Source organism: Thermobia domestica, chromosome 9, assembly GCF_964235325.1.
Source record: "Thermobia domestica chromosome 9, izTheDome1.hap1.1, whole genome shotgun sequence".
NCBI lineage: Eukaryota > Metazoa > Arthropoda > Insecta > Zygentoma > Lepismatidae > Thermobia > Thermobia domestica.
The window spans coordinates 36762020-36786638 of NC_137462.1; the positions used below are offsets into that span (position 1 = coordinate 36762020).

The 24619-nt window shown below is 37.1% G+C and overlaps 2 protein-coding genes across 3 annotated transcripts in view; one reads left to right on the forward strand and one right to left on the reverse strand.

The window, feature by feature from the left end:
- Positions 1 to 13950, forward strand: part of Pat1 (Protein interacting with APP tail-1) — a 49136-nt gene extending 35186 nt beyond the window's left edge. Inside the window, exons 9-11 of one of the 2 annotated variants that reach the window (XM_081770898.1) lie at positions 1159 to 1304; positions 9733 to 9898; positions 13439 to 13950. In XM_081770898.1, coding sequence (XP_081627024.1) covers positions 1159 to 1304; positions 9733 to 9898; positions 13439 to 13671 — 545 coding nt within the window. In that variant the 3' untranslated portion in view covers positions 13672 to 13950. The remainder of the gene's footprint in view (positions 1 to 1158; positions 1305 to 9732; positions 9899 to 13438) is intronic. The other variant, XM_081770899.1, reaches the window with a different exon arrangement.
- Positions 13951 to 16662: 2712 nt separating this feature from the next.
- On the reverse strand, positions 16663 to 22871 carry LOC145694566 (uncharacterized). The gene is made up of 2 exons (XM_081770900.1): positions 22759 to 22871; positions 16663 to 18065 (listed from the first exon to the last, which is right to left on the reverse strand). Exon 2 carries the CDS (start codon positions 18014 to 18016, stop codon positions 17039 to 17041), a length of 978 nt encoding a protein of 325 aa, XP_081627026.1. The 5' UTR covers positions 18017 to 18065; positions 22759 to 22871; the 3' UTR covers positions 16663 to 17038.
- Positions 22872 to 24619: the final 1748 nt, after the last annotated feature.

Consider the following 24619-nt stretch of genomic DNA (forward strand, 5'->3'; position numbering starts at 1 on the left):
TAAAAACTGACTAAAAATCAGTCTGCCTCTGTGCTAAATAGTATGTTTGTCACTCTACTTCTTGCACCAGTTTGACCTTGGGCCTACGATCGATTGGCGTATACACGTGCCTGCTGTTTGGGTTGTGGAAATACTGTAAGAATCATCTGTGTATTATGATTCAAGATACAGCACTGAAGTTGTTCTAAGTTCAAAAGAATTAACAATGATAGATGGGAAGAAAATTGGCAAAGATCTGTATTTGTAAAGGTACCATGCATACATCACTGATGAAATAAAACTTTGGAAATTTCAGCCAAGATATTTAGTCGAGATAGTTCAAGTCTGAATTGAAAATGCTTTAGAAAAAAAAAAGGGGGAGTTGTGACATGCTCAATAAAACATAAGTTCTCACAGCTTCAGTGCAAATATATGCTGAATGAGAAAAAAAGTTCTTAGAAGTTTTTAATCGCGTGTAAGCAAATTGTACTTACCAAATTGTACTGGTTATTATACAATTATTAATGGAGAGGAGGCGGATAAATATTAATATTTACAAGGGAAGGGTGTATAGAAATACCACGAATTGACATAAAACTGAATACAATGGCAAAGTCGTCGATAATAAACGTTGTGATGGTGATTCGTTGCGCTTTCACGTTTTGGAAATTGTAACGTCTTTATAAATGGTAGTATCATGAAAAAATTCCAGTCAGTTGCTATAATAAAAATAAAAAAAAACCGTACGTTTATACTGAAGTACCATTTGCAACAGTTCCATTATATTTCGTGCTCTGCAAAATGTTTTATTTGAATTCTATCTCAAGTATGTTAAGAAAACTAGCACAGAGACATCGCCAAGCTAAACAACATCTGGGGGGACGCGGTGGCCCAGTGATAGAGCATGGTCTGGTGTGTGGAGTCCCTGGTTCGATCCCAGGTTGCCCCAAAGGGCTGTAAGGTGGACAAACAACCTGTGCGTGGGTACTTTCTTCATTCTATCACCATCATCATTTTCGGTGCATTATTGTGGACATTAAACTAGACAGTTCCTTGATTCATCCATTAAACGCCACCTGGCTGTAGCCCCATGTACTGTAAACCCGGGGGTTTATCTTAGTTTAAGTATACCTGAATATTTTCATTATTTCGCTTCTATAATGTTACTTGTCTTTTCAGCAGAAAATTCGTTGTTGTCTTGTGCAGAAGAGCTCCATTTATCAGCGCTTAAGATGTCAGAAGATGCATTTGGAGAAATGAATGTACAGACCGCAAAGCATTATGGCAATCTAGGAAGACTGTACCAAAGCATGAAGAAGTTCGCTGTAAGTATTCAAACATTTTCTCTGCTTCATAATATGGGGTGTCTATATATTGATTATACAAAAGCAACCGTTAATTGTGAAGAAACTACTTACAGAAATGTTTCATATAGCACTGAAACCAGTACTTTTAATTTTATTATTATTTTATTTTTTTAAACAAGTATTCAATGTGTGCTTCTTTCATCAGACCCTAGTTATATTAGTGGTAATCGATTTTCTGTCAAATCCGTTCAATCATGTTTGCATTGATGATGATAACTGCTATGTTACCCGGTCCCACAGCTCTTCGATGTTTCTGGAAGAGGGTGAACAAACACACACTCTTCAATGTAAAACCCAGATAGAGAAGTCCATAGGGTCAAGTGAGACGAACTAAGTAGCCATGGGGTCGTTCCACAATGACCAATTCGCGTCGACACTTTGTGGTTACTTTATGATGAAAATGCGGAGGTACCACATCGTGTTGGAAAATGAAATCTTACCCATATCTTGATGTAACTGCAGCATTAGATAATTCCAGGTATGATATGATAGTGGGCTGAGCAAAAACAGAAATTATCTTAAATTTTATTCACGCTATTTAACGTTATGATTTTATCGTGACGGGAAAGATTAGCCTTGCTGTTGACATCTCCATTATATTTTAACCAACAAATCAATCAATATTTAACTTTGGTGAGTCTCGTACTTACTCGATTATCTGATACAGATTCTGCTAACCCTATGGGCCTTACCGCTGATGTGGACTGTGGCCTTGTCTCTAAACAGTTCTGTCTAAAAAATTATCATCAGCCTTACAATTGTTCACCACAAAGTTTAGCGCGTTCTTCCTTGACTGTCACTGAAAGCTTGCGAAAGTTGTAATTTGTATGGTTGAAACTTCAGTTGCGTATTCAGTACCATCCATACCGTAGGTTTAGGAATATTCAACTCTAATCTGGCACACGGGGAGCACGCTGGTTCAGTAGTAGAGCGTTCACCTCCGGTGCTTGGGGTCCCTGGTTCGATCACAGCTCGCGCCGTGTGAACTTTGTGGTAGACAAACATCGTGCTCGTGTGTTTTCTTGGGGTTCTCCCGTTTCCTCCCACTTTCTTCATTCCACTCATCTCTCATCATCACCGTCTCCTTTATCCTAACCGGCATAACCGTGGAACGTAAACCTTAAAACGAAGAAAGATCTAATCTGGCACATCTAGTTGATGTCCATGAACTCCGCAAAAATATCTGCTGAACTTGTTCGACCATCTCTTCAGAAACTTGAGCCGCTATCTTGTGAACCTTCCTGTATCCGTTGTCCTACGTGCCACATAACAAGTATAGACGAAATGAGTGTACCACGCAAAAGCAGTCTATCTTTGAGGTATCTGTTTGTGATGACGTGGCCTCAAGTTTCTCTGGACGGTTGTAGCCGATCTGGACTCCTGAAACCTCAAACAACACGTGACACACTCAGTATCGATGTACGACTCTATGATGACTGATGCAATACTTATGTAGACACACAGATGTGTGCACCATCCAGTGAGGGCGTCTGAAACTCACAGACTATACGTGGGACATTAAACGTGACGATATGCTGGATTCATTTACATCTATGTAACAAACATTTCTGTTAGTAATGCACTTTCTTTGCAATTAACAGTTACTTTTGTATACCTGACATATAGACACGCTGTATTATGCAACTTTTCAAAATAACGCTTTCTTTTTAACACAGTAACAGTTGTTCAAATATAGATGAAGCTGTATGACACTGGATAGTAACATTATAAAATGAGTGGGTGATTAAGAGAAAGCTCACTAAAGAATAATGTAATACGTTCATTATTTTGTGGTTGCTGTTTTCCTGTTTGAAGTGATAAAAAAACAATTTTAGATTGGAACACAATGTGATTTATGATTAACGATAAATCTCACGTCATATTTTGTATTGGCAGTTGCCTCGCTGCGCTGCTGCAGTTCAGGAATGAAAATCAATAAGAGCATACAAACATTCACTTATGAAGGAACTGCTACAAGAGAACGAAACTATCTTGAAGAGATAATAACTTGAGAGTTATACTTTGTAGAACGATATTTCATATTCCTCACTGTTAACTTTATCCAGCAGGCCTTTTCTTTTTTCTGAATTTCTTTATGAACCCTTACTTATTCATGTTGTTCCTCTTGTGTACAGGAAAGAAGGATAACTTCAGCACTTAAAATCAAAATTGTTCGATTCTAGGCCATATAAAGTTTGTGTTGAACGAGCAAAACTTATCCATGGATTTTCTCGGAGTTCCCTCACACTATGTGCTTTCCACTCTCATTTCAGTTGTAAAGAGTATTCGTGTACTCTTCTAGCGTTCATTACATAACACCAAGACGTTCAATTGAGTATTTCTCTTCATTTTTCAGTAAAGTAAAACAAATCGTTAACCTGAAACATGTCTAAATTCTATTTGGAGTCTACCATTACAGTTTGCCTTTTATCAACAATGTGTATTGTGATTTGTATATAAACTCTATGAAACATAGATGTAAATTTTCTCTAATTAAGCCATTTTTACAAGTTTCGTATGGAGACAGTTCATTACTTAGAAGCAAGCATGATGTGTTAATTATTTAGATAAATGGACAGCAATTTATTTTCAGTACTTCGCAGTAGTACTTTTTAAGCTATGTGTAATGTAAAGCGTAGAATAATAAGTTTAATATATTATAAGACTGAAAATTTATAAGGAAACAAGGAAGTAATGGTAGCATAATTAGTAGATTGATCTAGGTTCTTTCTCGTATATACATTGAAACTCCCTTTACAGAAACCTTCATAATATGGACAGGTATTTTTTGTCCTAGCAAAAATATATGTATTATTATGGAACAGAGACCTCCTTTTTACGAAGACGGACAGTCCTCTTTCCCCCGTAACGTTTTAATAACATCTTCGTAACAGACAGAGATTATTCTCACTTTATACGTACTTAGCACAGAAAATACTTTCTCAATTTTGAAAATAAATCTGCGATGCAATGCAATAGACAGAAAGTCCATGTCCCACAAAATGACTTTGTCATAAATCAGTGATCTGTTAAGTCACCGTACAGAAACAGATATGTTGCAATCTGAACTAGAAATGATTCTTAACAGTGAACAACAAATTGCTTTCTGGTAGGTATTTAAAAAAAGCTTTAATGAATTACTTTTATTTTTAGCACAGTCAGGACACGAATTTAGATATATATATATATATATATTTTAATGGGAGGTGATACGTACTTGAGAAGAAAATCACCACATAAGCAGTATATTTTCCAGAACACACCCTTATAAATATGTACTCCAGCGATACTTTCTTCCTAATGAGGGGTATGTTTTCTTGATCCCCTAATAATTCGAACATTAAGTACAGTAGCATATTTCGATTATTTGAAACTCATATAGTTACTGTATACTGCAATCAATTACTGGATGAACTGTTAGTAATCTAAATTTTTGTAACCATATATACAAAGAAATAATCAAGTCTTACCGGTATCCGTTATTCAGAGGGTTGTATTTTTCGCTGCCACTCAAAACATATCAAATTTTGAAGTATAACCTGATATTTTCGCAAAATTCGCAGAGGATCAGTGTAATACAATGAAATACGTTAATAATCCTTGACGGAGAACATTTTCATTTGTCTGTAGATATGAGGGGGTATCAAAAAGTTCGTGCAATCACCTAGAAGGAATCTACTGTGGAAATCTATGACACCATGATGGTATTAATCTTTCTCGATGTACCCTAGTCACCCTGCCTAGTGACACATTTTTACCGACTCTTACCAACAACTCTGCAGTTTGGCTTTAAAACAACAATCCAACTTCAGAAATGACGTCATTCCCACTGACAAGATGGTGTCCCACTGACAAGATGGAGCTTCATTTCTGGGAAGTCACTAAGTCCGGTGAGTATGGGGATGGGGCAATATTTCATATCCTAATTCCACTGCCTTCATCATGGATGCATGGGCAGAATGAGCTAGTACATTGTCTGCCAACAGCAGCACCCCTTTTGTAACCAATCCACGACGTTTCTTCTTCAGTTCTTAAAACTTAGCCAGGAATGGGAGTAATAGGTACTAGTAATAGTTTGTCCCCGTGGTAGGTAATCTGTCGTGATGAGCCCTTCGCAGTTCTAGAAAATTGAAAGCATCACCTTGGCGGCAGAGTTCTGCGCTCGTGCCTTTTTAGGGTTGGAGGAGGAGAGATATTTCGATTGTTTGGTCATTTCCTTTGTTTCTGGGTCATAAAGATAAACCAAACTTTCATCCATGTCACTAGACTGCCGAAAAAGTCCTGTTCATTCACCTCACTGTGATGCAACATTTCTCTTGCAGCGTCCACGCGGTTTCTCTTCTGGAAAGGTATAAGCAGTGGTGGCACCCACCGTCTGACACTGTCTAAAGATGCAGCTGGTTGTGAATGATATTCCAAGCAGACACATAACTCATTACAATCGCATACGTAACACTTTCAGTGGTTATCTTCCTGTCTTCCATTATGATCTTCTCAACTTTCTCCGTCAAGGCGGCATCACCAGTGATCTTCCAGATCTAAAGGCATCCGAGATGGGCATTGTCCAATTTGAAATTGCCGTTTCCACATGGATATCATCTCATAGAATAGCTTTTATCTCGATAGACTTATTTCATCTTTTCGTGGATCTGGTTTGCTGATTTCTCCAGAAGATGGAGGAACTTAATGACACCTCGCACCTTCAGTGATTTACCTGAAAAAATAAAATAAAATAAAAAATAATAAGTTCAGAATTTGCATGATTAGCATACAAGGAACTAACTATAAAATACATGTCGAGGGGGTTCGTAGTTCGTCACCTGCGAGGTGATTCTCTAACTTTTTGATACCCCGTCGTATGCACATTATAAATAGTAAATACTATGAAGATTTGGATTGAATCCATTCGAGTTTAACGTTCCTTTTCAGTCCCGAGACTGTATGAGACAGAACCTACCGTTTAAAGTGAGATTAAATTACTTTGAACTTAACGTCCCTTTATAGTACCTAGGCTATATAACACGGTACTTACTGTTTAAAGTGAGATCGGATTGATTAAGTTTAATGTTTCTTTGTAGCACTGAAGCTATATGAGACAGGATTGCTATTTAAAGTGGAATCCAAACCACTATTCGGGTTTATATTCGAGACGAGTACTTTCACCGGTCATCGAAGTCGGGACCACGCGCACATATTTACGAAGAAATTGTAGAAGTAGAAATATGTTTCACTTGGTTGTTGCTATTGTGTTTCTTATGTACATAAATACAGTGAACTTCTCAATAACGAACACTGATAGGACTTAATTATTTGTCCGTAAATATTAGATTCTGTTACAGAGGGGTTAAACAAATTTAGATTACTCACAATTCATGTGGTAATTGTATGCGGTATACTGCAATAACCCCTTATATTAAGTAAACACCACGTGCTTCGGCACAAGCACCAGCAAGCAGCCGACGAACACGAACGGGTCTTCTTTAACACCTCCTCAGGATCCGCCTTCAAAACTGGCTATAAAAGCAAATAACAGGGCAAAAGACATCAGTTATTAACTGGTCATATCCTAACTACCTCTCCAAACTGCACTGGGCGAGAGAGACTCCTCGATCATTACCTCTGAGTTGCATCGAGCAAGTGGTTCTTTACTCATCTCCGCGCTGCATCGGGCAGAGATATTACCCTACCGCTGAGTTGCATCGGCAAGAGGTTCCTTAGACCCAGCTGTAACGGACAGGGTCGTTCCTAACCAACAAACCCTAAATCTCCGAGCTGCTATGGTCAGAAGGTCCAGCTTAGAAAAAAATGCGAGGGAAAACCCCGTATACCGTTACTCTACCGAATATTACAGTAAGACATTAATTATAACTGTTAATATTGGCTAATATCGAAACACTGTATTCGGGTTATTGGAAGAATGAGGGTTATATTCTCCTATGAAAAGAAATTAAACTATCGCTGGGAAATGTGTTTATATGGGTGTGTGCTGCAAATTATGATGCTTGTGTGATTTTTTTTCTTTTTGCGATTATACTTCTTATTTTTCTGACTGTTAAAAGTAAAAGTAATCCAATAATAACATGCAACATTACTATTAAATAATGAACTTGCAGACAGGATTAACCAATCACGATGGTTTGTGAATTTCTGCAGTAATCCTGCGGACACTAGTTCCTAATCGAAATTTGCTTGCAACTCCTGAATCAGTTGAACGGATCAATAGAGATTTATTTCCGAATTTGGAGAAACTATCTTCTGTGGTAAGTTCGTATAAGCTGAGAAATACTTGTGTCTGTTGTGATGAGGCTACTAAAACGTTGGGAGTAAAAGAAGACAGTACATATTCGTATCTGAGAGCCCCAGTACATATCCGTATCTGAGAGTGTCCATAAAAGGGAGGGTTCTCTCTCGTAATAGTACACATATTTTAACCGGGAGAAAAAAAGTTTTTCCGTACTATGGAGGTGTTTGCTATTTAGAGGTATCCATTAAAGAAGGTTTCACTTTACATATATATGTAGAGGGAGAGAGTTGCTTGCGTTTGTTGAAGTGTTAAAATACTATCCAACTACTTTACCATTTCTTCTTAAATAGTATACAATTGATAATGTCTGTAGCTGAACACACGAGAATAATATAGTGATGATAAAATATTACGCCCTGCTGAGGACTAAGGCATTTGTATGATATTACAATTGCTCTGTGTTTTTAATATTTTTGAGAAAATGCTGTGTAGTAAAACTGGTACTCTATTTATTTATTTATTTATTTATTTATTTACTTGTCAAAGCAGTTATTTTATACGCTTTGTCGACGAACTGGTCAACAATAAACACACATTACAAATCTATATTGTGCTATATATAACATTACAAATACGGACAAATTAGATCTTATTTGTTGAATAGTGTTATCTATTGAAGTACATGACAAAGTGGATAAGGAACTGATGGAAACTCGTTTAATTCTTCTATGCATTTCAATTTTAATTATCTTTACCTCCCTTAAAAAGAAGAATAAAAAATTACCCTAAACCATACCCGTATTTCTCTCAGAGTATCTGGTTTTGTTCTGAAAAACCCGAAGAATCCAGAATTTCTTTTGAGCTTAAAGAAACATTGAATTTAAGTAGGATGTCTCGGTTATTTTGCTTTACTTTTACCACTGTCTCTAGTTGATTTTTCTGGTGGCAATTTTTTATTTTTAAAAGAACGTGAATCCTACATTATTTTCTCTAGATTTTTAAATGACCTTCTGGTAGAAGGTATTCAGCTTTAACAGTTTCTTCCGTAAATTCGCTTGAATATGCATTTTAATCAATTCGTATGTATTGTATTTTTCATGTTTTATTGAGAATTAGTGAAATACTATTTGTTTGATATATGAATATATGTACCTTTTAACTGATAAAAATTCATGTTTGCATGAAATAAAACAAAATCTACTACTTCAGTAATTAAAAATTGAATTATGTTTCGCTACGTGAATTTAATTTCTCTATGCATACTGAAAGCAATAGAATATTTGAATACTAGCAAGCTGTTGGAATCTTGGTAATAAGTGAACTACAGAAGTTTAAATGTATCTTGCTGTTTACAGTAAAGAAGTACAATGAGTTTACATTGAATTAATTCATGAATCATGTAATATTACATTTGGATAATTTAGAATTCGAAATAAAACCTGTCAAGGAGGAAGACCTCCGTGCATAATGAACTTCTATTAATGTCCTTCACATAACTGGTAAAAATAAAGGTGTAACTTACAATTTGAAGGATTAGTTAGTTGGCGCAAAGTTAACCATGACTGCTGCTTCGAACTACTTTGGATTGAAAAGATTCAAGATAGTCCAATCGTTTACGAAGTCCGATCAAATCTGACCCTTTGTCTATTTTTTGCTCGGTTCATATATTTTCAGATTTTGGCCTTTCATCTATATGTTTTCTTGTTTTGTATAAATTGTTTTGATGTTTCCACTTACACTTTCCGTTTCCACTTCCTTGAAAGTGAACTTGCTTATTTTAGTACTAGCGCTTATTTTAGTACTTACTTAGTGTATCTAGTTAATACACTAATTATGAAAATTATAAATGAGTGAGTTTTTATTATTAGGCATTTGTTTTAATAATACACCCATTTTCTGTGTATCGAGCCGCTGTTAAGTTTTCTTATAAGTATGAATAGATATTTCTCATAAACATGCTTGTTATTTATTTATTTATTTATTTATTTATTTATTTATTCTACTTATATTTTCTACGTATGAGTATATTTTAATCATAATCCATAATGTAACAAGAGATTATATATGCTATAAGTGTTTCCAATATTTTAATTTTGTCCTCTGCGCTATAAGAAGTACTGATCATTTTCCTTTTTATTCCAGGATGCAGAGTTAATGCATCTGAAAGCTATTTCTATCAAAGAAAAGCTCCTTGGACCAGAGGACTACGAAGTTGCTCTATCCGTGGGTCATCTCGCAAGCCTCTATAATTACCATATGCTGCAGTATGACAAAGCTGAGCAGCTGTACAATAGATCCATTGTTATAGGTAAGAAATTGCAAAATTCATTCGTAAGGATTCTGATCGTAAGAAAATATTAATCGTATCAAAATAATAATAAACATTATATTATTATTGTTGTTTTTAATTGTTCGTTAAAGTTCAGCATCCGTGTTGACCGCCGAGCCTATATGAGACATGGATAAACAATTTAAGAGGGAATCTCAACCTCCGTAATGTATACAAATTTCGGTGTTCTCCGACCGGGGATTCAACCCGGGACCCCATACATCTAGGGTGCGCGCCAGCCACTAGATCGGTGTGATAGTTGTTGTTTTTATTATTATTATTATTATTATTATTATTATTATTATTATTATTATTATTATTATTATTATTATTATTATTATTATTATTATATCAGCTAATCTAAAAAGTAGTGAGCCGTTTGCGCACGAGATAGAGTTGGTGCCCCAAACCTAAGAGTGCATGAGTCGCAGCGGGTCAGGTGTAACGTCAATTGACACCTGACTATTGAAGCTAGTAGATGATCAAAAGTGTTGGAATTATAATCAAACGTAACGTAACACATCGCGCCATGAAGATGAGGGAACTTTCCACAAAACTGCTACATTTTACCATTTTATTTTGATAAATGCAAAAACGCTGCGCAGAAGTATGTGCTGTTTATGGGCAGGATACGTTATAAAAAGCAACAGCTAAAAGGTGGTCCAGTTGCTTTCGTTCTGGAAATTTCGATGTCTAAAAATGCACCTTGCAGTGGGCGACCAAACGCACCAAAAGTAGATTATATTCTGACAAAAGTCGTGCAAGACCGGGATGTATGCAGTCATGTCACCGCCAATGAGCTAAACATCCGTCACCAAAACGTGATAAACCATTTGGAGAAAACAATCTCCACATTTAGGTGCCACATGATCTGACTCAAAACTATTTACTCGATTGCATTGCTATTTGTAAATATCTACTGAAAAATAACGAACTCGAGCCATTTCTGAAGCGGGTAATCTCGAGTAATGAAAAATGGATAACCTGCGACAATAATGCGCGAAAAAATCGTGTTCGAAGCGAGAAGAAGCTCCACAATGCCTGGCAACACATATACAGACGCCCATTAAGGTTATGCTTTGCGTTTGGTGGGATTGAAAGGGCATCGTGCATCAAGAGCTCCTGTTGATGAGCAGAACGATGCATTCGGACCTGTGCTGTCGACAATTAGCACGAGAAATTAAAAGAAAGAAAAAAAGAAACGGGCATAACTGCTCAACATAAAGGGTGTCGTATTCTACGCTGAGAATGTCATCGTGCATACATCTTTAACGACCCGTCAGAAATCGAGAAAACTTGACTGGAATGTTTTAATGCGTGCACGCTATAGCTTGGACCTGGTATCGTTATACAGTGATTTGTTTCGGTCCCTGCGGAACTCGTAAATGATGTGTTAATTTCAAAAGAGACCTGTGAAAAACTCGTGTCAATGAAAAAAAAAAAGAAAAAAGAAAGAAAGAAATCACAGTAGTCCTATAGTAATGGCACTATGATGTTGCCGGAAAATGGCAGAAGGTCACCGAATAAAATGGTATATAGTGTTTCGTGTTGATTTCAAATCGCTATTCTCAATTTTTACCTCCAAACGCTCAATAGGTTTTGGACAACCTAATAATAATAATAGTAGTGATGGTAGTAAAAACAGTTTTTGATTTTTAAGTAGTATAAATAGTTCGGACCTGAAGTGAAACGTCCAGTAACCGACATTATTAAATGTCAGGAGCGGGCTATAAAAGCAATAATAAATGAAATCTTTCAGTAGTGGCTAACGATCGTTAACGTTCAGTGTTCGAACGGTCCCGGGTTCGATTCTCGATGGATGCCCTCGGTTGAAAAAGTGTGAAAAGCTTTTTGAGACCAGCCATCCTGAATGAGGTTTTCCTGGATTTTCCCCATTCACACCAGGCAAATGCCGGGGTGGTACCTAACATATAGTTCCCAGGCCGCTTCCTTCCTTCCCTTCTCCCGGATAGTGTGCTCGCCAAGAGACATCATCCCTCATACGTGACGGGCTAGCATGGCCATAGATGCTGGAAGCCCAGAAATTTAAATCCTAAATCGTTCAGTTTAACATTTTCAGTTTATGAAGGCTCTCCAAACTGTACTTACTTACGCTTAATTCTATAACCAAATACCTGTCATTCCAATTATTCATTAATTTCACATCCATTTGCTCTCTTTTAAGTCTTCCAAAGCCATGAATGCACTCAAAACTAACTCTCGAATGTTATTCCATCAATATATTTTACTATTACAAGTTCCCATATTCCTTATCAAGCTCCGCTATTTTCTTCCCTACATGACATTCACCTCATCTTCCAGTCAACAGGAAGAGTTTTTCGTGGTTCGCGGAGTGGAAGCCTTCGCTGTGACGTCAGCTGCCCACTCGCGCAGCTGGTCTCGGCAGCAAGATAACTACGTCGTTGCATGACAAGTCAAGGTTGCCACTTACTAGTGCGGAAGCATTGAAAGGGGGTTTCATTTACAAATGAGTTTTTATACAATTGTAATAATTAATCGTATCAGTGTGCGACCTACAGCTTAACGTGGAACCCTAATTACATGATCTCCCGCCGGAAATCGAACCCAGGTTTCCCACGCCAAAGGCGCGTACGGTAACCACTTAGCCACTATGGAGCTCTAGATTGTATTCTGTTGGAATAGATTATTATTAAAGTTCTGTATATACGTTGTTGAGTAGCTGATTTTACGAGGGTGATTCAGAAAGTAATGCCTCCAAGGTGATACCTTTATTTGTGCGTGACAGATAGCATCAGTGGGAAGCTTGCAATGTCAGCCACAAATGGTGGCATTTTTAAAACATAGTCCTCATTACGGGCATCACACTTGTGTCAACGTGAAACAAGATTTTTCATGCTGTCGACGAGGAATTATGGTGGCTACTGGCGACACCATTGCCAAACTGCTGCTACCACCTTCGCGTCACAACTGAAGCGTTAGCCCTTAAGGTGATCCTTAAGTTTGGGGAAGAGCCAAAAGTTGCAGGACGCAAGATCCGGATTATAGGCATAATGGTAGAATGTCAACGACACTGCCAGCAGATGGGACAACTTTGAATTTTTTGGCAGAGAAGAGGACGTGTGGCAGCACTCCATCGACTGACATTTCGTTTCCGGGTCGCAATGGTGTATTCACAGCCCGTCGCCGGCGATGAATGTTCCTGGGCGTACAACCTTCCTCTGTCAGAAAGTAAATAACAGCCTAGTGTTTCAACCGGACGTCACCACTGTATGCCATGGATTGCACCATTATTCTGGAAAGAGAAATGATAGGGAGATGAAACAAGTGATATTCTAAAGCTTAAACATCAGTGCATTAATGATAAACAGATCAGAATGTTTGCAGTACTATTGACCAAGTACTGGGTTTGGAAGCATTACTTTCTGACTCACACTCGTATCTATTGTTATTTGGTTTCTCCTAACAGTGACACATAGTTCTAACATTGACATCCATATTACTTGTAAGTGATAAAATGTTTTATTATTCTCGTTACAGGTCGAAAGCTGTTTGGAGATGCATACTCTGGCCTTGAGTACGATTACCGTGGTTTACTCCATGTGTACAGTGAGCTAGGGAATGTAGATAAAGTAGCTGAATATACTTTGATCCTAAATCAGTGGAAAGTGTTGAGAGATCAAAATGCAGGACTGGATATTCAACCCCTTGATTCTCACGAACACTCTCAGCCCATACAAGATGTCATAGTGAGCTTTTTTATAATGACGTAGATTAGGAGGTGGACGTAATCGTAATTCCTTGGTCCTTTGTAAATGAATTGCACGAATGTCGTGATTGTCGCACTAAATCATTATCATAAATGGATGTAAAAGATTGAGATGAATTGTTTTATATAAGTGACATTGTCTGTATGCTGTACTAGAGACCAAATGTTTTATAATTGTAACCTTGGAATAAGATCTGTTTCATACAACGTTTGGCCTCTAAAACAATGTGTGTTACAAACGTATTTATTAATAAACAACTAGATTGTAATAGTTCAAAATGATTATTTCTTTCTTTAATTTTATTTTATGGACGAGGTATGATCAAAAAGTACAGTGAATAATTCTCCTAGAAATAAAGTAATAAGCTACATGGAATTCGATGCAATCTCCTTCAAAGTACTGTCCTTGGCTAGCAATGCACTTATCCCAACGTTGAATAAATGACTGGAAGCATTTCTGGAAGGACGTTCAGCTACTCCGTCTTGACCCTCTGAATGTCAGGAATGGTGTCAAAACGTTTTCCTTTAAGCACGGTTTTAATGTTTTGAAAGAGCCAGACGTCACAGGTGCTATATCTGGAGAGTACAACGAATGTGGACAGACAATATTTTTTCGGCCAAAAACTCGCGGATTAAAAGCAAGGTGTGGCACCGCGCGTTTTTTGTAGTAAAGAAGCCATTTGCCCATTTAGTCGGCGGATAAAATGCTTCTCATGGACCCATACATGTTTAGTTCTTCGAAAAGCTCTCGAATAGCCTTTCGCCTGTTTGAACAAATCATTTGTATTACATTTTGCACGTTTTCATATATTTTTCACGTCGAAGGATGTCTTAATCGTTGATCATTGTCAACCAACTCCCTGCCGCTTTTGAATTGCTCATACCACTTGTAAACAGTCTTCAGTGTCACTGCTTCATCGCCATACACTGATTTTGATATTCGTGCGCTTTTTTGGCGCTTTTTTTTTTTTTTCAGCTTAGAACAAAACTTAATGTTGGCTGACGACAGACACTCTTAACACGTCCTTACTCTTCTGCCTTTGAAAACCAACTAACATGTCACAACTCGTTCAAACTCGACACTGATTGTACCAAAAGTTTAGGCCACCGGGCTTACTAGTTGAAATGAATACAACATCGATAAATGGTACTGTTCATTCACCATACTTTATGATCACAATTTGTACGTATGTCTTATATAGACATCAGATTGTGTGTCAGTTTTAACGATTTTGAATATTTTAACAGAAGAACAAGTTAACGAGGTCACTGTTGGAGTAGAATTTATTTTAATCTCAACTGGAAATCCAATCAGAAAAAAGGCATTAGGAAGAACTAAGCGCAGATGGGAGGACTATATTTAAGACGGATCTTGTAGAAATGCGAATACAAAGTAGAAACTGGATCCAACTGGCTAAGAACAGAAGTTAATGGAGGGCTTTTGTGAATGAGGCTTAAACATTTTTTTCAATCGCACAAACCGTCTGGTTTCCACACTTGTAAGGCCTCCTATATTAAGTGAAGAAACAATGTTTCCTTTTCAACAGGCTGCTCGAACGGAACATAAAGTTACACAAAAAAATAAAACGGGAACATGCACGTTGTTGAGTGAGGAACCTAGAACTTCAAATCCGTTTCCCAATATTGTTGAATTTCTGGTATGGTGTGAGCACAAGGGGAAGAGCCTGGTGAACTGACAGCGTTACCTTTTTTATTTTACATAGAGTGCTGTACCAATGTGGAGCCCAAATGGATGGGGCGATTGGGAAATTTTCACCACTTTAGATTGTAAACCGTCTATTTCCAACAATTTACTTTTTTTTGTATCTTTATTCATAATGGAGTTAGCTTAGATACCGGACTTTTGATACACCCGGTATATTGAGTTTGATCTGCCAAACTTAGCTAAAATTATGAAATATTTTGTTTTTGGCATGAATTTTGAACCTCCCGCTCTACCTTCAGGATACATATTTTTTTTTATGAAAATGACACCCAAAAAAAAAAAAGACAGCTCGAAGTAAATGATAACTGTGTCCAAAAATTCATTCCAAACCGTTCAGCCCTTTTCAATATGACTTTCAGTTTTATTTAGATGATGATGATGACTAGTTTTAATTTTCACGGATCTTTAGTTTTACTGTCCGTCCAAGTTGTTCATTTGCATCTGGACACTGTGACGTCAAAATTTGCTGCTCCCATTCTCAGTAATCCGGACAGACAGAACAAGGAGTAGACATTAAAACCTGACGTTGAAAACTGCCTTGGTGACAGCGAAACAAGAACCTCGTCGATGGTGTAGTCGGGGACTACTCATGGATCCATGATTACTACTAAACTGCGCACAAACACTTATTCGGTTCCCTACCTCTACCTCTAACCCTCATCTCCTTTGCTCCAACTGTTTCTCACAGCCTTTTTCATTTCTGATCCCAGAACTGTGCTTCTACGGCATATGTCAGCCAGTTAGAAATGATTGGCCTAGCTAGTATTCTTCTTGTTACTCTACTGCAAGGTTCCCACGAATTCAGTATAATCGTGAAAAGTCTGGGAGTTTCATGAGGAAAAAAATAGAAATTTTAGTATGAATTTTTACTTTTGAAAAGATGCAAAGATATTGCTGTACTGAAAGAAAAAAATCTGAAAAAACGTGAAAAAATACCGAGTTTTCATTAAAAAAAGAAAAAAAAACAGGAAAGAAGTGTTTCTATAACTCTATTCTGGACTCGGATCAGAATCGGTTTACTCCATATCAAATACCCAGGGGCGCCTGAAGAAAATTTTCTAGGGAGGGCCCATCTCCATGGTTGTTATATTACGTCTGGTATTTAATATACGTGGTTTGTTATATTATGTATACATTTTCGTGAGCCATGCCCTTTTTGATCTCCATAGCACTGCAAATTTAAAAACAGGACATTTTAACGAGTGTCTCGGTTTCGGTATCGAAGTTTATGGCAACCCTAACTATGTTCGTATAGTAAATATAGAATAATCGAGTTATTGTAACATATAATTTCAATTTACTCTGATATACATAAACAAAAGCTCAAAACGAAAAACGGTCAAATACAGTATATCCTATTCAATTTATTACTACATTGTGGGTCTGAAATTTGTTACAACTAACGTAGTAGAAGAAAGCAGCAAAAAATTTACTATTACATATGTACACTTTGTTATAAATTTGTTACTGCTATTTATAACTATAAACATTGAAAGATTGGACCAACATATCAATTGGTTTTATGAATAAAAATCTCTCATTTGTTATTTTTGTGTAAAAAATAATAAACCTTGTAAAAAGAAATTGTGCCACTCTTTCCAGTATTCTGTCCGTCCGAGTCTTTCCTTCCTGAGCTCTGTTACGTCTAAGATGAATTTTGTTGTTGACCGTTGGCGTTAGGGTCACCTGGTTTCTTCGTTGAATCCTGTAAGGTAGTACTCTTTTCCCGTTGCAAGTCCTTTTGTTGGGGAGGAGATGTCTGCTTTCTAGGGCTACCAATAAGTGAGATAGTCACCCTAGTTGAATTGAGCAGTTGAAGTCGGACGGGACATTTGCGATACGCTGCGTGGTGATTGCCAGCACAATGACAGCAAATAGGATCGTCACGAGGTCTTTGGCAGTACTCAACGGTGTGGGGATCGCCGCAGCGAACACAGCGTGGTATGTGTTGACAGTTGGCAGCTATATGCCAGAATCCCTGGCATCGGAAGCATTGGATAGGACTATTTGATCTACGGTTTTTCGAGTTCTGTGATCGGAACACTCTCTCCGGGACAACTATGAATCGAGCCACATTGAAGAAGTTCAACCCGTAACGTAAAAGGTTCTCATATTGGTGTGGATCTAAAATTTCAATCCGTAAGTGTGATGACGTTGTTTGAATTCTGTCTATTTGTCCAAATTGGTAACCTTCACTATTCAAAGCATCTCTCACATCATCTAGGGGAATTGCCTGAGGGAATTTTTTCACAATCAAAGCCTGTTTAAATGCTTTTTCAGTTGGAGAAAATTTTGCGATTTGTACATTACTCCCAAAGTATATTACCAGGTCAATATTCATGAATTTATCCACATCTTCTTCATCCGAGAAAGATAAAATTATTCCGCTGTTTGTCTCGGTTATTTGAACATCTCCTGCAGGAGAGAGATCACTTAGTAAGTCTTTCAACATCTGTTGATCCGCTTTCTGTGAAATATATATGGAGCATGTGATTCTTTGAGTGTTATTTCTGTTTCCAATTCCATTCATATGTTCGTCTGATTTTCGGTTGTGAAGATTCGGCAACAAGGCCACTTGCTCTGACTTATTCGTACAGCTGCTGCTAGTGTCCTCTTCAGCCATGACTACTACACGGCATTTGTTCCTGAGTGAGTTATTTCTGTGTGGTGCACTGAAAGTAAACAGAAAATAGCAATGAGTACATATTTTTCTACGATGATATGAGAAACACCAGACAAACTGAAGAAGCTACACAGATTAGCAAAAATTAGAGACAAGGCAACAAAGGATATTACGCATATTAGGTCAGTGACAAATGACCAAGGATTGGTGCTTACTGATGAATACAGGATCAAAGAGAAATTGGCCAGTTATTTCGAAAAGCTTTTACATGAAGAAAATCCGAGAAAAATTTTCAGCGTTGGAACTCCAAATCTTGCAGCAACACCAAAAATAAGCCTGGAAGAAGTATCGGAAGTATTAAAGAAAATGAAGACGGGAAAAGTGATAGCTCCAGATGACATACCAGTACAAGCATGGAAGAGTTTGGAGCCAGAAAGTGTAGATATCAAGGATCTTATAAAATAGAGGATCTGCCCATATGTATCTTCATCCTATTAAATAATGAAGCCAAAAAACAACCGAACATCGGCACGTCTGATTGGCTACTCTCGTTTCCGCCATCGTCTGATTGGCTACTTTCGTTTCCGCCATGTTTGTTGGCTCAAAACATTGCGATACTATTGGGTGGAGTGGGCAGAGTAGGGGTGGAGAAACTGTGACGTATGGCTTCAAGATTTTGATGTAAGGGCAAATCCTCTATTTTATAAGATCCTTGGTAGATATCGTATGGGATGTGATGCAGAAAATTTATGAACAGGAAAAAAAACTGCGAATACAATGGAGAGATAGTCTTAATTGTACCAATTTTTAAGGAAAAGAAATATGTACAGAACTGTGGAAACAACAGAGAAATCAAATTAATGGCGCATACCATGAAGATTTGGAAGAAAACTGTAGATAGGTGATTACGGCAGGAAACATCAATAGAAGAGCAATTTGGATTTATGCCAGGAAAGAGTACAACGAATGCAATTTTTATACTAAGACAAACTATGGACAAGGGTTAGGGATTAAAGGATTACATATAGTCTCTTTGGAAAACATCTTCGGCAGAGTACCACGTCAGTTAGCATAGCGATGTCTAAGGAAGAATGGAATCTGATGCAGAACATTTATGAACAGAAAAAAAATGCCAAGTCAATGAGCAATAGTGTTTTGTACCCATTTTTAAGAAGGGACACGTACAGGACTGTAGAAACTACAGAAAAATCAGACAAATGTCACAAACAAAAAGGATTACGTATTTTCTTTATTGACTTGAAAAAACCTATGGCAGTTACCACCTAACGAAGTGCCAGAGAAATACGTATGGATAATCCAACAAATGTATAAGGAACTACGACCCAAGTAAGAAGTTAACACGCCACATCCCTGTTTGGGTTAGATTACACCAAGACTCAACCTTAAGTCCATGGAACCTCTCTGGTGTTTCCCGATGATGTTGTACTATGCCAAGGGCGGATCCAGGGGGGGGATCGCCCCCCAGAAGAGAAAACTTTCTTATTTTATATATATAAATAAAAACCCATCCCAAAGTTTGGAGCCCTTAAAAGTAGCAGTATGACAACCCACCGCCCCCCCCCAGAAGTCGGTCCTGGATCCGCCTCTGTACTATGCAATATAAACAGGGAAGAAGGTGAAAGGAAATTAGAGAGTTGGAGAAAGTTTTTGGAAAATACATGCCTAAAAATCAGTAGAAAGAAAATATCTTTAGATAACAGATAAAGAAGTGGGTTGTCTACTAGACAATGAACACGCGACAATCAAGCTTTATACGAAATATGCACCTACATTTCACTAAAGTACTGCAATTATACAACTATTACGTTTCCAACAAATAATAAATTCGGATATTTATTGTACAGGCCTTTCACTCTTTCAGTATAAAAATATACAAAGAACTTATATAAAGCAAAATCTTACAGGCGAATATACACATAAGGTATTATAAGAGCTTAAATAAATTATATAGCATTTATATAAGCCTACATAAATATAATTTTCTATTAACATAGTATCGCAAAATATAGTTTTAAATGAAGATATCATAGATGTATATGTAAATAATTGTTTGTATTTTCCTACTTCCTGTTATTTATAGTCTGCTTTTGACTAAATGTTTTGACGAAACTTTAAAAAGGACCTGGAGAGTATTCAAGGTAGAAAGTGAGAAGAACTTTTTGCAAAAGGCCCTCGATGTAAAATTCTGGCATACCTAAATATTTATTCTAAAACCGTGTCGTTGGAATATAGAGGCATTTTTTTTTTAATATCATTTTCTTGGTAGTATTGGTAGGTCTGGTCCGTAGTTAGTCTTCATCAACAGCAAGTGCGCCATCTTTTATATTCCCATTTATTTATATAAGAAAGTAGTATTCTCTTTAGTTTGAAATGAACAGGAATTTTTAATGGTTTGATTTTACCAATTTATCATTCAAATCTATTTAAAATTACCTTGCTTTGTGAAAATTAACTTTTATTGTATGAAATTTGACTTATTACCGTTATCGTTACACACCAAATAGGCTAATTATTTTTTCACAAAATAAGGGATATTAAAAAAGATTTTAAAAACAAACTAGTTTAGAGCTCATTTCAAAGAAAAAGATCAATGGCTCAAGAAAAACTAAAATGGCACTGCGTTCAATTATTGCCTGTTCCATTCCTTGGACAATCACCTTAGAGGACGCCAGTTCAAATCCCTAGTAGAGGTGCAAAATGCACTTAATACCTTCGTTTCACGGCCCACGAAGTTCTACCGCGATAGAATCCATGGCCTTTCAGAACGTTGGCAAAAAGTCGTCGATGCTGATGGGGACTATTTTTGATCTTTCAGGTACGTCTTAGGTGACATATCGATGTTGGAAGGTGGTGGGTGAAAAAGCGACAGAACTTTCTTGGTTACCTTTATACATTAGGAAACAAGATAATCTTAAAATGTTTCAACATATAATTGAAGATTTTGTGCTTCCACTGAAACAACATTCGTGAAGCAACCACTTCATCTTTGTGTTATAAATATTCATAATACTCGACCTGTGAATATTAACTCTAATTTCCGGTTATATTTATATTTCAGTTAGCATTTTATCAATCCCTGTTGGAAATAGAATGTCATTACAATAAGCAGAATAAATTTTTAAAAAGATGAAATTTAGTAGGCTTTGTGAGGATCCTATATACTAGATGGGGCTCTCTGAGTGAGGATCCTGCCGAGGCCTTATACCTCCCCCCCCCCTTCCGTCCGACATTGGGTCCAATACTACAAGCCACTACGTCTACGTAGTATTGAATGGGTATTATTCTGTACCCGAAAAGACTGTAAGTAATTATAAAATACTTCCACCTATATTTTTAGAAAAAATGAGAGAACTATTTTGTTCTTTTATATATAAGAGAGAGAGTACAGATGGAGTATAAGATCAAATTTTCATGCTACATCAATCATTTCCCTGTTAAACAAGTATTATTTTACTGAGAAAGTGTACAAATGTATGTTGAGTTAGGAAGTTTGGGGGGTCCGGACCTCGTGGGTGCGCCCCTGCAGTAGATTATTCCTATTAGTTGAGTATCGATAATTTTTATGCATCACACGAATGATAGTAACTTATATTTTGGAGAAAAACAGGAACATTTCGATTTTTGAACAATTTTCGACAAACAGATCACGGTATATAAATCCGAAACTGTTACGGCTAAACCGGGGCATCAGAGAGCCATATACAAGAATCGTGTTGAAGTAACCTCGGTCCCGGGGTGCAGATTAACTTTATGCGTAATTTACAATGTTTAAGAACCTAACAGGTCAGCACAATGACTCAGTAATATAGTGCTCACATACAGTGTTTCTTCCAGACATGTTTTTTTGGGGGGCACTGCCCCGCCGGAGCTCTCAGAGTGTCCCCCGGATGAGACCAAAAATACGTCTATAATATAATAGTAAATAGAATAGTACCAGCAGGTGTCCCCCCAGAATACTAAGTGTGCCCCCTCGGAACATTTTTTCTGAAAGAAATACTACTCGCATATGGTAAGAGGAATCGCTGGTTTGATCCAAAGCTGTGAGTTCGTGGTGGACAACACACCGTGTCTTCTGGAGGTTCGCCCATTTTGTACCACATTGTCATTCTACCAATTTTTAAGTAACCGTACACTTTCATTCAGTGGAGCATTTAGCCCGGAACCAGAGACCCTAAACCCTCCAGTTTTTTGAGTGACAAAAATAATCTAGGCTATTATTTATAGTTTTGGAAGTTTATAATAAACTCATAATATAGTATACCTATCATAATCTTGGTTCTGGGTGTCCCTCATTGTTGTTACCTTCTAGATTCCCATTGCTTTCATTAATCATACGGTACGTCTCTTTTAGCCTAAAGGACAAAACAGTAGGACAGAAATTTAATTTTTAAAAATCTGACAAAAAAAAGTGGGAAAAAAGCTTGTAAGTTTTTGGCTTCAAAAATAAATAAATAAATAAATAAATAAAGCGTTGAACAACAAATAACTTTAAACAAATTCATCTCTCTCTTTTCCCTGGAGGGAATAGGTGTGGTTGTTTTGCCCAATGTCTAATCCAAAAGTTTACGAAAGCGTCAGACCACTTCATGACTAAACGTATGCTGCTAATTAAACGTAGCAGTGTATTATTTTTAACAATGCAGTACGAAATGGTTTGCACGCTATCCACTTATCTATTACTTCGAAATTACGTAAAATTACGGACTACATGCAATTCTTACCATGAGGTGTAGCAACTAATTTCTGCAGCTCGCTTGTCCAGTGTCCTTCCTACTCCCCGCGCAATTTTGATGAGTACTTCAACTGCCCTCTATATTCTGCCATGGTAACAAACTCAACAATAAACACATGCCAATACATTATTTCCATATCTTTTACAAAAGTTTATTTATTTTTTTTATTATTATGAACTTTTTAAATGAATATAACATTTTACTAACTGAATTCCTCTCTCATCGTTTAAGAGACTTAACTATGCTTCGCAAAATTTTTGTTCATTTTAATTTTAGTGTATAACGTAAGTATGGCAAGAAATATTGAAAATTTAGAAAATAGGTCACGTAGTACAGAAGAAGTTATTAATTAAAACTAATTACTGTTTTCAGGCTTCTTCAGATAGATCAGAAATTTGGATTGATATGTTTATGGCATCATAATTTCTCACAGCGGCGCAAATCTGTCTTCAACATTGGGGGGAAGGGGATTGATAAGACATTTTTTTTTTCTTTTTAGCGATGTTCAAAACATTTATGAAGTTGAAAAACAATTCTGTGGATGATCAGGGGAGCAAAGTTGTCTTCAACATTGGGAGGCGGGCAGATTGAGTCTTATTCTTGAGGGGGAGGGGACATCAATGTCATCTTACTTTCCTTTGTAGCAATCGGACACAAATCAATATAGGCCTATGTCTCCCCAAAATACACATTTCACATCGGATTATTGGGGGGACAGTCCCCTTCAGTTCCAAGATTGGATGGGACATGTTCTACTAACCCCCCCTTCCTGGATTTGCGGAAGCGATTGCACGACACTCAAATGTTTGGAAATTTCAAAGCTCTTCTAAATAGTTAATAGTTCATTCGATAGCATTTCATAACTATTGACTGGCTCACTTTCAAAAATTACCATATGTTTATAATGATCGCTAGGTGTCGTGAGGCTTGGCCTAGATTTACAATTTTACCACTCAATAGAACGTGAAAGTGTGTTCCGCTCGTCAGCTCCTATCCATGAATTTTTTACAGTGTAATTTCTCGCACTATATGGAGAACATCTACTTCCGGTTTGAAGAAAGAGTTTAATAACGAGATGGAATCTATTCTTTGGACGCTCAATCTATTCCCAGAAAACGCTTCTCGGTATCCCTTACTGTTGTTGTTCTATGGAAATTAATATCGAAACCGAAAGTATTAATTAAAATTTTTACCACTTCCGGTCTTAATTGAGTAAAACGGGTTGAGATGGTACATTTCATTGCCACGCTGAATCGATTAAAAAACTGCTGATCATTATATATTAACATTTTTTGTTCTATGTGTATCAACGTTGAAACCGGGGTAAAATTTTTACCACTTCCGGTTTTAGTTAAGTAATACGGGTGGAGATGGTATCCTTTCTTGTGACATTGAATCGATTCCAAAAACCGTTTGTAACTATTATGGTTTTTGTTCTATGGCTACACAGTTGATTTCTACGACTTGCGATTTTAATAGAGGTAGTATGTAGAAGGTAACTATTCTTGGGACGCTGAATCGATTGCAAAAAAAAATGCTTGTTGCTATCTATTACCATTTCTGTTCTATGGAAAATGAAAATAAAATATGTCAGTTTAACCTCCCTCGATTATGCTCTTTTAGACTAAAGGAGACGATGATTAAGATAAGTGAATGATGATGGAAGAGTTGATGGAATGAGAATGTGGAAGGAAACGGAAGTGCTCCAAGAAAACACACCGACACGATGTTGTCCATCACAAACATACTTGGCCAGCGATCGAACCAGGGACACCAGAGACAAGTGTTCTACAATTTAACCATCGTGCCCTTTCTGTTCTATGGGGATCGACGTTGAAACTGGAAATGG

Excerpts from the sequence above, each read along its gene's own strand:
- LOC145694566 (XM_081770900.1), bottom strand. The coding sequence starts at position 18,016 with ATGGCTGAAGAGGACACTAGCAGCAGCTGTACGAATAAGTCAGAGCAA.